The sequence below is a fragment of the Oncorhynchus kisutch genome, linkage group LG2 (assembly GCF_002021735.2).
Source record: "Oncorhynchus kisutch isolate 150728-3 linkage group LG2, Okis_V2, whole genome shotgun sequence".
Classification (NCBI taxonomy): Eukaryota; Metazoa; Chordata; class Actinopteri; order Salmoniformes; family Salmonidae; genus Oncorhynchus; species Oncorhynchus kisutch.
The window spans coordinates 64,467,417-64,483,131 of NC_034175.2; the positions used below are offsets into that span (position 1 = coordinate 64,467,417).

Here is a 15,715-nt window from a genome sequence, read left to right on the forward strand (position 1 = left end):
CGCTGCAGAAGGTATATTTCACTGGTCATCCCCAAAGCCAATTCCTTTTTTGGCCGCCTTTCCTTACAATTCTCTGCTGCCAATGACTGTAACAAACTGCAAAAATCACTGAAGCTGGAGACTCATATCTCTCTCACTAACTTTAAGCACCAGCTGTCAGAGCAGCTCACAGATCACTGCACCTGTACATAACCCATCTGTAAATAACCCATCCATCTACCTCATCCACATACTGTTATTATTCTTTTTGCTCCTTTGCACCCCAGTATCTCTATTTGCACATTCATCTTTGCACATCTATCACTCCCAGTGTTTAATTGCTAAATTCTCATTGTTTCACCACTATGGCCTATTTATTGCCTTACCTCATTTGCACACATTGTATATAGACTTCTTCCCCCTATGTTTGTTTATTCCATGTGTAACTCTGTGTCTCAGCCTCCAGTATTTATGCTGCAGTAGTTTATGTGTCGGGGGGCTAGGGTCAGTTTGTTATATCTGGAGTACCTCTCCTGCCCTATTCGGTGTCCTGTGTGAATCTAAGTGTGCGTTCTCTAATTCTCTCTTTCTCTCTTTCTCTCGGAGGACCTGAGCCCTAGGACCATGCCCCAGGACTACCTGACATGATGACTCCTTGCTGTCCCCAGTCCATCTGGCCGTGCTGCTGCTCCAGTTTCAACTGACCTGAGCCCTAGGACCATGCCCCAGGACTACCTGACATGATGACTCCTTGCTGTCCCCAGTCCACCTGACCGTGCTGCTGCTCCAGTTTCAACTGTTCTGCCTTATTATTATACGACCATGCTGGTCATTTATGAACATTTGAACATCTTGGCCATGTTCTGTTATAATCTCCACCTGGCACAGCCAGAAGAGGACTGGCCACCCCACATAGCCTCTAGGTTTCTTCCTAGGTTTTGGCCTTTCTAGGGAGTTTTTCCTAGCCACCGTGCTTCTACACCTGCATTGCTTGCTGTTTGGGGTTTTAGGCTGGGTTTCTGTACAGCACTTTGAGATATCAGCTGATGTACGAAGGGCTATATAAATAAATTTGATTTGATTTGTTGTTTGTCGAACTGCTTTGCTTTATCTTGGCCAAGTCGCAGTTGTAAATGAGAACTTGTTCTCAACTAGCCTACCTGGTTAAATAAAGTTGAAATAAAAAAAATACAGAGGGTAGTGTGTACATCCCAGTAGATCACTGGGGTCAAGCTTCCTGCCATCCAGGACCTCTGTACCAGGTGGTGTCAGAGGAATGCCCTAAAATTTGTAAAAGACTCCAGCCACCTTAGTCATAGACTGTTCTCTCTGCTACTGCACAGCAAGCGGTACCGGAGCGCCAAGTCTTAGTTTCAAAGGCTTCTTAACAGCGTCCACCCCCAAGCCATGAGCGCTCAGGACCTCAGACTGGGCCGAAGGTTCACCTTCCAACAGGACAACCACCCTAAGCACACAACCAACAACATTTCATAATGACCACCAACTGCTGTACAATGGTCTAGGCTAGGTATGTAAAAGCTTTTGAAACTTAATTCAAGTTCATCAAAAATATGCATGGTCGATTGATGGCCAGTATTTGGTTAAGGGGGCTCCTGAGTGGCACTGCATCTCAACGCAAGAGGCATCACTGCAGTACCTGGTTCGAATCCAGGCAGCATCACATCCGGCCATGATTGGGAGTCCCATAGGCCAACGCACAATTGGCCCAGCGTCGTCCGGCGTAGGCCATCATTGTAAATAATAATTTGTTCTTAACTGACTTGCCTAGTTAAATAAAGGTTAAATGAAAAATGAAAAAAAAAAAGTTAAAATCAGTGCTCAGTTCCTGGAAGGGTATCATTTCTGACGTCAAAAGTGTAGCGGATAGGATCGAAAATGGCGGAGTACCTGGCGTCCATTTTCGGTACAGAGAAAGATAAGTGAGTAAATGTTTTCAACAATATATATATATATATATATATATATCCTTGCTTGTTTGGTCTGACAATCATATTACAGACCTATGAAGAGAACTTCCACACTTGCCTTACTATGTTATATCATTCACAATTAGCTGTGAAATTTAGACGTGTTAGAATGATGGATATAGTCATTTGGAAAACGTTAGCATGTTGTTGAACATGTGTGCACATGTAAGGGATCTTTGTGTGTGCTGAGCAGTTTGCCAGTCTCACCTGTAAAATGTACATTACATTGCTTAGTACCCTGTTTGTCAATCTAGACATTATTTTGTGTGACACTAATGATTTTGTAGTTAGGGAAACACTGCTGGCAACTCACTCTGCAATGTGTCCCAAATGGTTAAATTAGCTAGCTATACCAAGATTTGTCATCTGTTGCTATACATCCAGTAACGTTAGCCATAATGTCAACTAGCTGGCTCCCAAGATCATCCAGATGCGCATAGCATTTGCCCTGTATAATATGTGGTGTGTCCAAGTTTGAAGAAATTGTGAAACGGACAATATAACTACAGTAGTACTGATGCAGTAGTACTCAACTCGCGGTTATATCCGTGGGGCAGACAGGTTTAGAGTCATTAAATATTGTGTGGTTGAAGGGCCAGTGGATGACGGGCGGGTTGTATAAAGACAAAAAATACCTTGACATCCATAAATGTTTAATTAGTGTGCAATTTCTATAGGTAACATTGAGGTTTTTCTTTAATTTATATTAGGATATCTGGTATTACTGCATAAACCTAAACTTTAGGGTTTAACAGTACGTGCGCCAAATAATCTACCCATCCAATCGCCAAATAACTTTCTGCCCGTTCCCAAAAGCAGTAACGTCAATCCATGGAGGCAAGAGTACATTGTCGAAGTTTAATTCAATAAGACAAAAGCTGCAAAAGGACAGTTGAAAATAAAGAAGGGAAAATTTGAAAAGTTTTAATGAAGAGAAAAAAAGAGGGTGATAACAGATAATCCCATAACATGATAATTCCTGTTATTTGTGGTGATTGATTGTGAGGCTCTATACACATGTGACAGTCACAGGACTGGACTTCAAACAGACCCTATGGCATGTCAAAGGAACTGTTGCCTACTGTTTAGATGGGTTAAATGGAAACTGAAATCTGGACATTGACTAACCAGAATAACAGCGTTTTTTTTAAAGTTCCAAAGTCTGATGATGATAATAGTCCCGTGTGAATCGACATACCTGTGTTGTGATAGAAACGTCTGAGTTTGACAGCTGTTACTTGCGGTTTGAGCAAGAACACAATAACTGATTCAATAAATTGAACGAAGTGCTGCGCATAGCCTATATATGGAGGGCCTACATGTATCAACTTTGACTGCGAATGCTATTGTTTATATGTTTTGTGCAAATGATTTGAACATTGCCAAATGCGTCACTTAACCAATATTGTACCTCCTGGAATAACGGTCATTCGAATAACTTATCTTTCAAATACAAAATATACACTTACAGTGCACAGTTTATGATTTGATCATGGAAAAACACCCCCAACGGGTTAAGTTCCTCGGTGTCCACATCACTGGGGACTTATCATGGTCGTCGTGGAGAAGGCTGAACTGATTTTGCCTGGCCCCTCACATCCTTAGTAACTTTTACAGCTGCTCCATCGAAGAGCATCCTGATTGGTTGCAGCACCGTTTTGTATGGCAACTCCTCTGAATCCAACCACAAGTCGCTACAGAGGGTTTTGCATATGGCCCAGTATTTCACTGGGGCTGAGCTTCCTGCCACCCAGGACCTCTATACCAGGCCGTGTCAGAGGAAGGCCCTGTTTTCTGTGCTACCGCACAGCAATCGGTACTGGAGTGCCAAGTCTGGGACCAGAAGGCTCCTTAACAGTTTCTACGCCCAAACCATTAGACTGCTGAACAGTTAATCAAATGGCTACCTGATTATAATGTTTTGCACTGACTCTATTCCAGAGGCTCAATGTACTGTTTTTCCATTTGTTTATTTAGCATTGTTGGTTAAGGGCTCGTAAGTAAGCGTTGTTGTATTTTGCGCATGTGACGAATAAAATTTGATTTGATTTGGTTGTATCACGATCTGGTAGCCAACTGCGCTTCATTGGGGGTGAGCTCCCAACCATCTAGACTCCAGCCATCTGAGACATGCACTGTTCTACGTACTCCTGTCTGGCAGATGGTACCGGTGCATCAAGACTCACACCAACAGACTCCTAAACTGCTTCTATCCCCTAGCCATAAGACTGTTAAGTGGCTAACATCTACTGCTCCCCCTCACACCTATGCTGCTGCTTAAATGATTATTGATTAGATGTATTACACTGCACTTGTGGATGTGACAACTTGAACTTGTTGCACCCTGCTGTTTTCATACTCCGCCTCTGACCTTCCACTTGCATTTCAATTGGCCCGTTCCACAATTCATGTCTCAAAATTCAGCCAGGTGCAACTTTCCTAAACTGCGTACATTAAGTTGATCTTTTTGTATTTGAACAATTGTCTTATATGAAAGTCAAAATGTTTACAGAACTGTATCGCGCGCTAGGTGTATTTGTTTAGACAGCATTTGGGCAGCGTCGGCAAATCCCCTCAGGTGGCAGCCAGCTTCATGAATAGACAGTATAATGTTTAATAACATTTACCGTCTATTTGAATGGGTTAATATGAGCTCTAGCTAGACAATCTGCTCTAGCTAGCTCTACTGTACTTTCAACAGGCTGCTGTTTTCCTACCTTTTATCACATGATGGAAAGTTTCATATTTCTCTTAATTTGCATGTGATAGTGCATTTCTCTAGATAGTTATGCATTTCAGCACTGATTACTTAGGCTTTTTTTTTTTTTCCCCCAGGGTGAACTGTTCTTTCTACTTTAAAATTGGTGCCTGCCGACATGGTGACCGGTGCTCCAGATTACATAATAAGCCAACTTTCAGCCAGGTAAGTCAATTCAGTCAAGGAAACTTATTTAAAATATTTGCGTCTACCAGAGGCCTGCATTAAAGGGCATGTGGAAAAGTTATCTTGCCAAGATGAAATGGTTGTCATGCTCTAGGCAGGGTTAGCGTTTGTCAAATTGCTACATTATCTTTGGTTTGGTAAAACGGATCCAGCTTTGTTTAGCTTGTTCTTCTAATCACGGACGGGGCAAGTTTTATCAGCACTCTGGTGTTCTGATAGTGAAGCACCATAGTGTGAATAACATTTTGTGCATGACTCCCCCCCCCCCCCCCCCCCCCCCCCCCAATCTACTGATGTGTGTTTGTGGGCTCTGTTGTGCACCTTTCACCAGCCCCTCTGTATTTATCAGACACCTTTTAATAATAATACTACTAAAATGTACTTTGAATATAGATGACTAAATACAGTACTAGTTAGTGTCCTAAATATATGAAACAGGAAGTGTTTTAAGCAACCATACTTCTGAAACAAGCACAGCGATACATATTTCCTCCATTTTTGCTGGTCCAAGTCTGTTCTGTGGCCTCGCCTTGAATAGCCAAAGCGTTTTTTGCATACCGCATCTCAGTATACCAGACAAACACGTCCCACACAACATTCTCTCTGCTTTGCTATTTTTCTTTCGCTGGTCCCTTTATTAATGAACAGAGGTACTTTTTCTAACCCCAATAGGACAATAAATATCCTATTTTTAGTGGACAGTCTGCCCTGAATCTAGGCCATCCTCTTACCCTTTCACTCAGTCACATGTCTGTCTATTTAACTGAATATCATGACAACCTTTGATTGAGAGCTAGGTTTCACCCAGGGAGCCCAGGACATAACATTGTGTTGCTAGTGTATACATACTGAAGAAAAATATAAACGCAACAATTTTATTGAGTTACAGTTCATATAAGGAAATTAGTCAATTGAAATACATTTATTAGGCCCTAATCTATGGATTTCAATTGACTGGGCAGGGGTACAGCCATTCGTGGGCAGGGGCTCAGCCAATCTGAATTGGTTTTTCACTGCAAGGGCTTCATTACATACAGAAATACTCCTCCGCTTCATTAGCTGGCCGGGTGGCTGGTCTCCGATGATCCTGCAGGTGAAGAAGCTGGATGTGGAGGTCCTGGGCTGGCGTGGTTACATGTAGTCTGCGGTTGTCAGGCCGGTTGGACGTACTGCCAGATTCTCTAAAACAACGTTGGAGGCGGCTTATTTGAGAGAAATTAACATTAAATTCTTTGGCAACAGTTCTGGTGAACATTCATACAGTTAGCATGCCAATTGCAAGCTCCCTTAAAATTGAGACATCTGTGGCTTTGAGTTGTGACACAACTGCACATTTTAATATTGGTATTTTGTTGTCCCTAGCACAAGGTGCACCTGTGTAGTAATCATGTTTAATCAGCTTCTTGATATGCCGCACGTTGGGTGGATGGATTATCTTGGCAAAGAAAAATGCTCAATAACAAAGACGTATTCAAATTTGTGCACAATATTTGAGAAGCCTTTTGTGCATGTTTTTGGGATATGAATCATGGGACCAACACTTTACATAGTTTATATTTTTGTTCATTATAGTTAGAGCTGACACTAGATGGTGTCTTAGGGTATTCACTTCAGGTTGTTGGCAGCTCTTTTAGTATTTTTTTTTTTTTTGACAGAGCTCATAACATTTGACTATGGATTACTGATGGCTCTCGTTCCCTCATTAATACATATTGTGGTATTGCGTTAGACTAAACTTGACTGACACGCTGCGCTTAATTTCCCCACCTCAAAGCCTGATGTATCCCTCTCAGTGAGTAGAGACGCATGACTAAGTCGCTTAAAGCATCTACTAAATAGCATAAACATTTAAATAAAATAATAAAACCTAGCACAGCAGCTGTACTCTAGGTTTCCCTACAGTTCGCCTCCTCCGGACAAAGAAAAGACTCAAACTTCCCATCGTGTCCTCCAGTCAAGCAGTTCCTCTACATCCAGGGATTTTCTCTTCTCCCCCCCCCACCACCACTTTTGCTATAGGTTCTAGGTATCAGGATTTGGGGAATTTGTATTTTTATTAAAAATATTTATTTTTATTTTTCCCTCTCCAGACCATCTTGATTCAAAACATCTACCGTAATCCCCAAAACAGTGCGCAGACGGCCGACGGCTCCCACTGTAAGTGCCTCTGCTCCAGTCCTCTCAGCCCTCAGGTCTTTCTAGCTCTCTCCTCCCTCCTCAGATTTTAGGTCTGTGTCTCTTCTGGCTTCCTGCAGGGCTTCTGAGGGTCTTTCTAAACACTGGTAGCAGGGGCTACCTCAACACGCCAATATGCCGCACCCGGAAAAACGCCCCCTATTTCGCCAGTCAAATAGATGTATTGCATTTATCTGTGGCCATTCAGGAGGTCTAAGCCTAGGTGTAGAATGACATGCTCTGATGGTGACATTGAGAAAAGGATAAACACAAATGCCTTGATTCACTAAATTTGCAATGATCCCTTACAGTGAAGTTAATGCCTCCAAGTGATCTCCTGGTAGTATCTGTTTTCTAACACAGTTATAGTGCACAGATGACTGACTTTAGGCATTTATCATGCGCTTTCAGACAAGACTGACAACACACCGACTGCGCTAGTGCCCAATATTTGTTGGAGGTTGACAGCAAAATATCGATATGCGTTACTGTCCAGACACAGCACGGCTTTAGTTTTGGCTCTCGCCACACTGTCACCCCTATACAATAGACTGATTAACTTATGTCAAACATATTGTAAATCTTATAGTACCTTGAAATTGAGCCCCGACTAGCAGAGCTGATGTATTGCCACTCACTGCCTCCCAGGTAAGTCATGGGTTTGTGGTCTTGTTGATGTCATGTATAACTGTTCTGTTTCTCAGCTGAGCATCTCAGAATGACTCAAAATTTTGAAAATGTATCAAAAGGAGAAAAAAAGTAACTTAGAATAAAAAGCACATCTTAGCATTCAATCACCTATGATTCAGCAAGTTCTTGAAGTCATTTCGAGCCCCATTGACCTTATATTGTGTGTATACAGTACCAGTCAAAGTTTGGACACCTACTCATTCAAGGGTTTTCTTTATTTTGACTATTTTCTACATTGCAGAATAATAGTGAAGACATCAAAACTAACAAAAAAGTGTTACATTGATTTGTATATTTTATATTTGAGATTCTTCAAAGTACCTGCCCTTTACCTTGACATCTTTGCACACTTGGCATTCTCTCAACCAGCTTCACCTGAAATGCTTTTTCAACAGTCTTGAAAGAGTTCCAACATACTATGAGCAATGGTTGGCTGCTTTTCCTTCACTCTGTGGCCCAACTCATCCCAGACCATCTTAAATGGGTTGAGGTTGGGTGATTGTGGAGGCCAGGTCATGTGATGCAGCACTCATCACTCTCCTCCTTGTTCAAATAGCCCTTCACAGCCTGTCATTGTCCTATTGAAAAACAAATGATAGACCCACTAAGCGCAATCCAGATAGGATGGTGTATCATTGCAGAATGCTGTGGTAGCCATCCTGGTTAAGTGTGCCTTGAATTCTAAATAAATCACTGACAGTGTCATCAGCAAAGCACCATCACACCACCTCCATGCTTCACGGTGGGAAACACATGCAGAGGTAATCTGTTCACCTACTCTGTGTCTCTCAAAGACACGGCGGTTGGAAACAAAAATCTCAAATAATGTCCATTACTTGTGTTTCTTGGCCCAAGCAAGTCTCTTCTTATTGGTGTCCTTTAGTAGTGGTTTCTTTGCAGCAACTCAACCATGAAGGCCTGATTCAGTGTTGATGTCTGTCTGTTACTTGAATAATTTAATTGGGCTTCAATCTGAGGTGCAGTTAACTAATGAACTTCTCCTCTGCAGCAGCGGCAACTCTGGGTCTTCCTTACTTGTGGCGGCCCTCATGAGAGCCAGTTTCATCAGCACTTGATGGTTTTTGCTGCACTTGAAGAAACTTTCAAAGTTCTTTAATTTTCTGTATTGACTGTCGTTTCTCTTTGTTTGTTTGAGCTGTTCTTGACCTGCCGTAATATGGACTTGGTCTTTTACCAAATAACGGCTATCTTCTATATATGACCCCTGCCTTGTCACAACACAACTGATTGGCTCAAATGCATTAAGAAGGAAATAAATTCCACAAATGAACATTTAGCAAGGCACACCTGTTAATTGAAATGCATTTCAGGTGACTACCTCATGAAGCTGGTTGAGATAATACCAAAAGTGTGCAAAGTTGTCATCAAGGCAAAGGCCAGCTGCTTTGAAGAATCTCATTTGATTTGTTAACTTTTTTTGTTGTTACTACATGATTCCATATGTGTTATTTCATAGTTTTGATGTCGTCACTTATTCTACAATGTAGAACATAGTACAACTAAAACTTAGGAACGAGTAGGTGTGTCAACTTTGACTGGTACTGTATGTACAGCGCATTTGGGAAGTGTTCAGAGCTCTTTTACTTTTTCCACACAATGCTCCATAATGACAGGGGGAAAAAATATGTTTTTAGAAATGTTTGCAAATGTATAAACAATTTAAAAATCACATTTACATAAGTATTCAGACGCTTTACTCAAGGACTTTCTTGAAGCACCTTTGGCAGTGATTACAGCCTAGAGGTCTTCTAGGGTATGATGCCTAAAGCTTGGCACACCTGTATTTGGGGAGTTTCTCCCATTCTTCTCTGCAGATCCTCTCAAGCTCTCCGGTTGGATTGGAAGCGTCGCTGCACAGCTATTTTCAGGTCTCTCCAGAGATGTTCAAGTCCGAGCTCTCTGTGCCACTCAAGGACATTCTGAGACTTGTCCCGAAACCACTCCTTCGTTGTCTGGGCTGTGTGCTTTGGGTCATTGTCCTGTTGGTAGGTGAACCTTCATCCCAGTCTGAGGTCCTGAGCTCAATGAAACAGGTTTTCATCAAGGATTTTTTTTGTACTTTGCTCCTTTCATCGTTCCCTCGATCCTGACTAGCCTCCCAGTCCCTGCAGTTGAAAAACATCCCCACAGCATGATGGTGCCAGGATTCCTCCAGACGTGATGCTTGATTTCATCAGATAATCTTGTTTCTCATGGTCTGAGAGTCCTTCAGGTGCCTTTTGGCAAACTCCAAGTGGGCTGTCATGTTCCTTTTTTACTAAGGGGCTGCCGTCTGGCCACTCTACCATAAAGGCCTGATTGGTAGACTGCTGCAGAAATGGTTGTCCTTCTAGACGGTTCTCCCATCTCCACAGAGGAACTCTGGAGCTCTGTCAGAGGGATCAGAGGGTTCTTGGTCACCTCCCTGACCAAGGCACTTCTCCCCCGATTTCTCAGTTTGGCCAGGTGACCAGCTGTAAGGAAGAATCTTGGTGGTTCCAAACTTCTTCCATTTAAGAATGGAGACCACTGTGTTATTGGGGACCTTCAATGTTGCAGAAATGTTTTGCTACCCTTCCCCAGATCTGTGCCTCGACACAGTCCTATCTCGTAGCTCTATGGACAATTCCTTCAACCGCATGGCATGGTTTTTGCTCTGACATGCACTGTCAACTGTGGGGCCTTTTATATTGTGTGTGTGTGTGCCTTTCCAATGAATTAACCCCAGGTGGACTCAAACCAAGTTGTAGAAACATCTCAATGATGATCAATGGAAACCAGATGCACCTGAGCTCCATTTCAGTTCTCATAGCAAAGGGTTTGAATACTTATGTAAATAAGGTTTTTATTTTTAAATGTGCAAAATTTTCTAAAATCGTGTTTTTTGGGCTTTGTGTGTGTGTAGATTAACGAAGAACATGTTTTATTTAATCCATTTTAGGCTGTAACAAAATGTGGAAAAGTCAAGGGGTCTAAATACATTCCAAAATGCACTGTACGTAGATTTACACTACCGTTCAAAAGTTTGGGCTCACTTAAAAATATCCTTGCCTTGGAAAGAAGCACATTTTTGGTCCATTTAAAATCATATCAAATTGATCAGAAATGCATTGTATACATTTGTTAATGTTGTAAATGACTATTGTAGCTGGAAACATATTTTTTTTAAATGGAATATCTACAGTGGGGCAAAACTTGTTCAAGTTCTCCCACTTAAAAAGATGAGAGGCCTGTAATTTTCATCATAGGTACACTACAACTATGTCAGACAAAATGGGGGGGGAAAAATCCAGAAAATCACAGGATTTTTTAAATGAATTTATTTGCAAATTATGGTGGAAAATAAGTATTTGGTCACAGGCTCCTCTGTCCTCCACTCGTTACCTGTATTAATGGCACCTGTTTGAAGTTGTTATCAGTATAAAAGACACCTGTCCACAACCTCAAACAGTCACACTCCAAACTCCACTATGGCCAAGACCAAAGAGCTGTCAAAGGACACCAGAAACAAAATTGTAGACCTGAATCTGCAATAGGTAAGCAGCTTGGTTTGAAGAAATCAACTGTGGGAGAAATTATTAGGAAATGGAAGACATACAAGACCACTGATAATCTCCCTCGATCTGGGGCTCCACGCAAGATCTCACCCCGTGGGGTCAAAATGATCACAAGAACGGTGAGCAAAAATCCCAGAACCACACATGGGGACCTAGTGAATGACCTGCAGAGAGCTGGGACCAAAGTAACAAAGCCTACCATCAGTAACACACTACGCCGCCAGGGTCTCAAATCCTGCAGTACCAGACGTGTCCCCCTGCTTAAGCCAGTACATGTCCAGGCCTGTCTGAAGTTTGCTAGAGAGCATTTGAATGATCCAGAAGAAGATTGGGAGAATGTCATATGGTCAGATGAAACCAAAATATAACTTTTTGGTAAAAACTCAACTCGTTGTGTTTGGAGGACAAAGAATGCTGAGTTGCATCCAAAGAACACCATACCTACTGTGAAGCATGGGGGTGGAAACATCATGCTTTGGGGCTGTTTTTCTGCAAAGGGACCAGGACGACTGATCCGTGTAAAGGAAAGAATGAATGATTGAAGATGAAACGTGGCTGGGTCTTTCAGCATGACAATGATCCCAAACACACCGCCCGGGCAACGAAGGAGTCGCTTCGTAAGAAGCATTTCAAGGTCCTGGAGTGGCCTAGCCAGTCTCCAGATCTCAACCCCATAGAAAATCTTTGGAGGGAGTTGAAAGTCCGTGTTGCCCAGCAACAGCCCCAAAACATCACTGATCTAGAGGAGATCTGCATGGAGGAATGGGCCAAAATACCAGCAACAGTGTGAAGACTTACAGAACACGTTTGACCTCTGTCATTGCCAACAAAGGGTATATAACAAAGTATTGATAAACTTTTGTTATTGGACAAATACTTATTTTCCACTATAATTTGCAAATTCATAAAAAATCCTACAATGTGATTTTCTGGATTTTTATATATATTTTTTCTCATTTTGTCTGTCACAGTTGAAGTGTACCTATGATGAAAATTACAGGCCTCTCATCTTTGTAAGTGGGAGAACTAGCACAATTGGTGGCTGACTAAATACTTTTTTTGCCCCACTGTACCTATTACCAGCAACCATCACTACTGTGTTCCAATGGTACAGTGTGAACTAATCCAAGTTTATCGTTTTTTAGAAGGCTAATTGACCATTATTAAACCCTTTTGCAATTATGTTAGCACAGCTGAAAACTGTTGTTCTGATTTTAAAGAAGCCGTAAAACTGGCCGCCTTTAGACTAGGTGAGCATCAGCATTTATGGGTTTGATTACAGGCTCAAAATGGCCAGGAACAAAGAACTTGCTTCTGAAACTGGTCAGTCTATTCTTGTTCTGAGAAATTAAGGATGTTCCATGTGAGAAATTACCAAAAAACTGAATGTCTCGTACTACTCCCTTCACAGAACAGTGCTAACTGTCTCTAACCAGAATAGAAAGGAGTGGGGGGCCCCGGTGCACAACTGAGCAAGAGGACAAGTACATTAGTGTCTAGTTTGAGAAACGGATACCTCACAAGTCCTCAACTGGCAGCTTCATTAAAAAGGGTTTTCTAATCAATTCGCCTTTTTAAAATGATACATTTGGATTAGCTAACACAATGCACCATTGGAACACAGTGATGGTTGCTGATTATGGGCTTCTGTACGCCTAAGTAGATATTCCATAAAAATCTGTCTTTTCCAGCTACAATAGTCATTAACTATGTCTGAACTGTATTTCTGATCAATTTGTTATTTTAATGGACTAAAAATGTGCTTCTCTCTTCAGACATTTCTAAATGACCCCAACCTTTTGAACGGTTTTGTAGTGCGTTTGGGAACTATTCAGACCCCTTCCCTTTTATCCATATTTTGTTACGTTATTCTAAAAATGGATGTAATTTGTGTGTGTATAATATATATCATTTGCGATAGTCAAATGTTGTCGTTCTGAGTATGTCGCTTCTTCCAGCTCCCTCTGTTTCGGTGTGGACCAGTCCCATGGATCATCTTAATGTCTTTCACTCATCCCTTCCTACCCTGGTCTGGGGCTGGTTGGGGCACAATTACACTGTTTTGAGGGAGGGGGATGGAAGTAAATGCACCTAGTTTCAGGCAGATTTCTTAACTGTTACTTAAAATATTTCAAATGTACATTTTGTATTTTCAGACCATTGCCCTCTTGAACATTTACCGTAACCCTCAAAACACTGCCCAGTCTGCCGATGGTTTGCGCTGTAAGTTTCCCACCTGTTAACAGGGACCAGCTGCTATGTTTCCTCTTGATCTCCCATTCTAAGATTTATCCCTTTTTTTTTTCTCAGTGATTTAAGGTTTGGACCCTTTTTTAAGGTGCTGTACTAGACATGCAATACAACAGGTACTAGTGTTAAGTAAAACAATCCATGTGGGCTACTCTTCTGGTAGGTACCACTTACAGAAATAACCAAATAAAGGTTGATGCATACAGTAGTGTATATTTCTATTAGATTTTGAATTAAGTCCTTTCTTCTAGGTAATAGTTTATTCATGTTTTTTTTTTTTTTCAAGTACTCACTCATTTACACATCACTAATCCTGTTCAAGAAGTTAACCCTGCCCCATAGTCTCAGGTCAAACTCATTTATGGAAATGTCTTGTTTTTATTGTACAAAATGTGATACATGGAATGTGATTTTGGGGAGATGAGTATGACTGACATTTTCCCTAGAGTGTTTAGGTCCCAGTGAGTCCCATTCCTTAGTATTCATTGACAGCTATATTATGTCTGACAGCGCCAGAACCTTGCTATTACTACTTAGCACAGAATGTAACTTTAAATGAGTCTCTTAAGACTCCTCATAAGGGAAATGTCGAGTCTTACTGTCCTTGTTGTGCAGGGGCACAATGAACTGATTCTTGGCACTGACCCTTTTGCTTCGGACATGATATTTCCTGAAATCCCCATTTCATGTATACAGGACTGTGTGCTATTAGGCAATTCAAGTAATTTGTAATTCAGTAATATTTAGATTAAAATCCTGTCCAATCAGTCCAGACTTGTCTGTTTTTAGCAATGTTTCTCTTGTGCATGTTAGTTAATGAAACCACACTGATGCCGTCATTGGCTTGTCCCTGATAAGTGTTTCTCCTGTGGCCACTAGGTGCCGTCAGTGATGTGGAGATGCAGGAGCACTACGATGAGTTCTTTGAGGTGAGTCAGTGACACGTCAGCTTCTGGTATTATCGCACTATAAATCCACTTGAAAGGAGTGGATGATGCAGCTCTTGGTTACGTTGCGTCAATTCCCCCATCACACAGCCCATGTGGGAGTCCATGACAATACTGAAACCGACTAGAAATATTGAAACTTTTTTTCCTGGCCATTTTTGGGAAATGCGCTTTGAATTCAAGCAAACTTGAGGCTTAGTGTTTTCCCGTTTCTGTCTGCCAATCCACCTCTTCCTTTGTTTCTCTTGTTGTAGGAGGTCTTCACAGAGATGGAGGAGAAGTACGGAGAGGTGGAGGAGATGAATGTGTGCGACAACCTGGGAGACCATCTGGTTGGAAACGTATACCTGAAGGTGTGTCACTTACCATGTAATTGTGTGTGTGTGTGATGGTGGGTTTTGTGCATGTTTGTTGAACACCCATTCTCCTCCTTCCATTTAATCACAAAAACTCTGTCGTTGTTTCTGCCTCTTAAGAACGTAATTTCGCACACACACACACCAACTCTGTGATGGTCTCTGTGTGTAGTTCCGTCGTGAGGAAGACGCGGAGAAGGCCGTGATGGATCTGAATAACCGTTGGTTCAACGGTCAACCAATCCACGCCGAGCTCTCTCCCGTTACAGACTTCAGAGAAGCCTGATGCCGCCAGTATGAGATGGGGTCAGTACTCCACCGCAGGACCACACACACACCATTTTCAGCTCAAGATGGCGTTAGTGGTGATTACAAATGCTTTGTAATTCATTGAGGTAATTTAAATGAAATAAATGCTAGAGGTACGCTCTGGCAGGTTCTAAACCAAGCCACCACCTCACGTCCATCCCTCCCCTTCCATCTCCATTATCCTCAAATACATATCTTTCCCTCCATTGCTGCCTTTTCAATTCCCTGTTGGCCCTTTCATATTGTCCCAATGACTAAAATGGTTATTTTCCTTTTTTATAATTTTTATTCAAGAAATGTAAAGCTTGCCTTCTCAATAAAAAAATAAGTAAACATGATTTACAGGGCACTACCATTTGTCGTATATGCTTAAATATTTTACTGCTGCCTATAATTTTTATTTGGGACCACCAGTATCACTAGGAAGAGAAGGGGGAAAAATAACCCAGATAACATTTCATGGAATAGAAAGAAAAGAGTGCTTCTTCAGGAGATGAGCTTCACAAGTGGCTACATTTCA

General features: G+C 41.7%; 1 protein-coding gene across 1 annotated transcript; it reads left to right on the forward strand.

Moving 5' to 3' along the window:
• The first annotated feature begins 1,776 nt into the window (after window positions 1-1,776).
• Window positions 1,777-15,119, forward strand: LOC109870139 (splicing factor U2AF 35 kDa subunit). Its single transcript, XM_020460505.2, has 6 exons — window positions 1,777-1,919; window positions 4,803-4,890; window positions 13,490-13,556; window positions 14,463-14,512; window positions 14,785-14,883; window positions 15,007-15,119. Exons 1-6 carry the CDS (start codon window positions 1,876-1,878, stop codon window positions 15,040-15,042), a joined length of 384 nt encoding a protein of 127 aa, XP_020316094.1. The 5' UTR covers window positions 1,777-1,875; the 3' UTR covers window positions 15,043-15,119.
• The last annotated feature ends 596 nt before the right edge of the window (window positions 15,120-15,715 follow it).

Bases quoted from the DNA above. Each gene is read 5' to 3' on its own strand.
- LOC109870139 (XM_020460505.2), top strand. From the start codon at position 1,876: ATGGCGGAGTACCTGGCGTCCATTTTCGGTACAGAGAAAGATAA. The intron at 1,920-4,802 runs GTGAGTAAATGT...TTTTTCCCCCAG, and splicing joins TTCGGTACAGAGAAAGATAA to GGTGAACTGTTCTTTCTACT. The intron at 14,884-15,006 runs GTGTGTCACTTA...CTGCCTCTTAAG, and splicing joins TTGGAAACGTATACCTGAAG to AACGTAATTTCGCACACACA.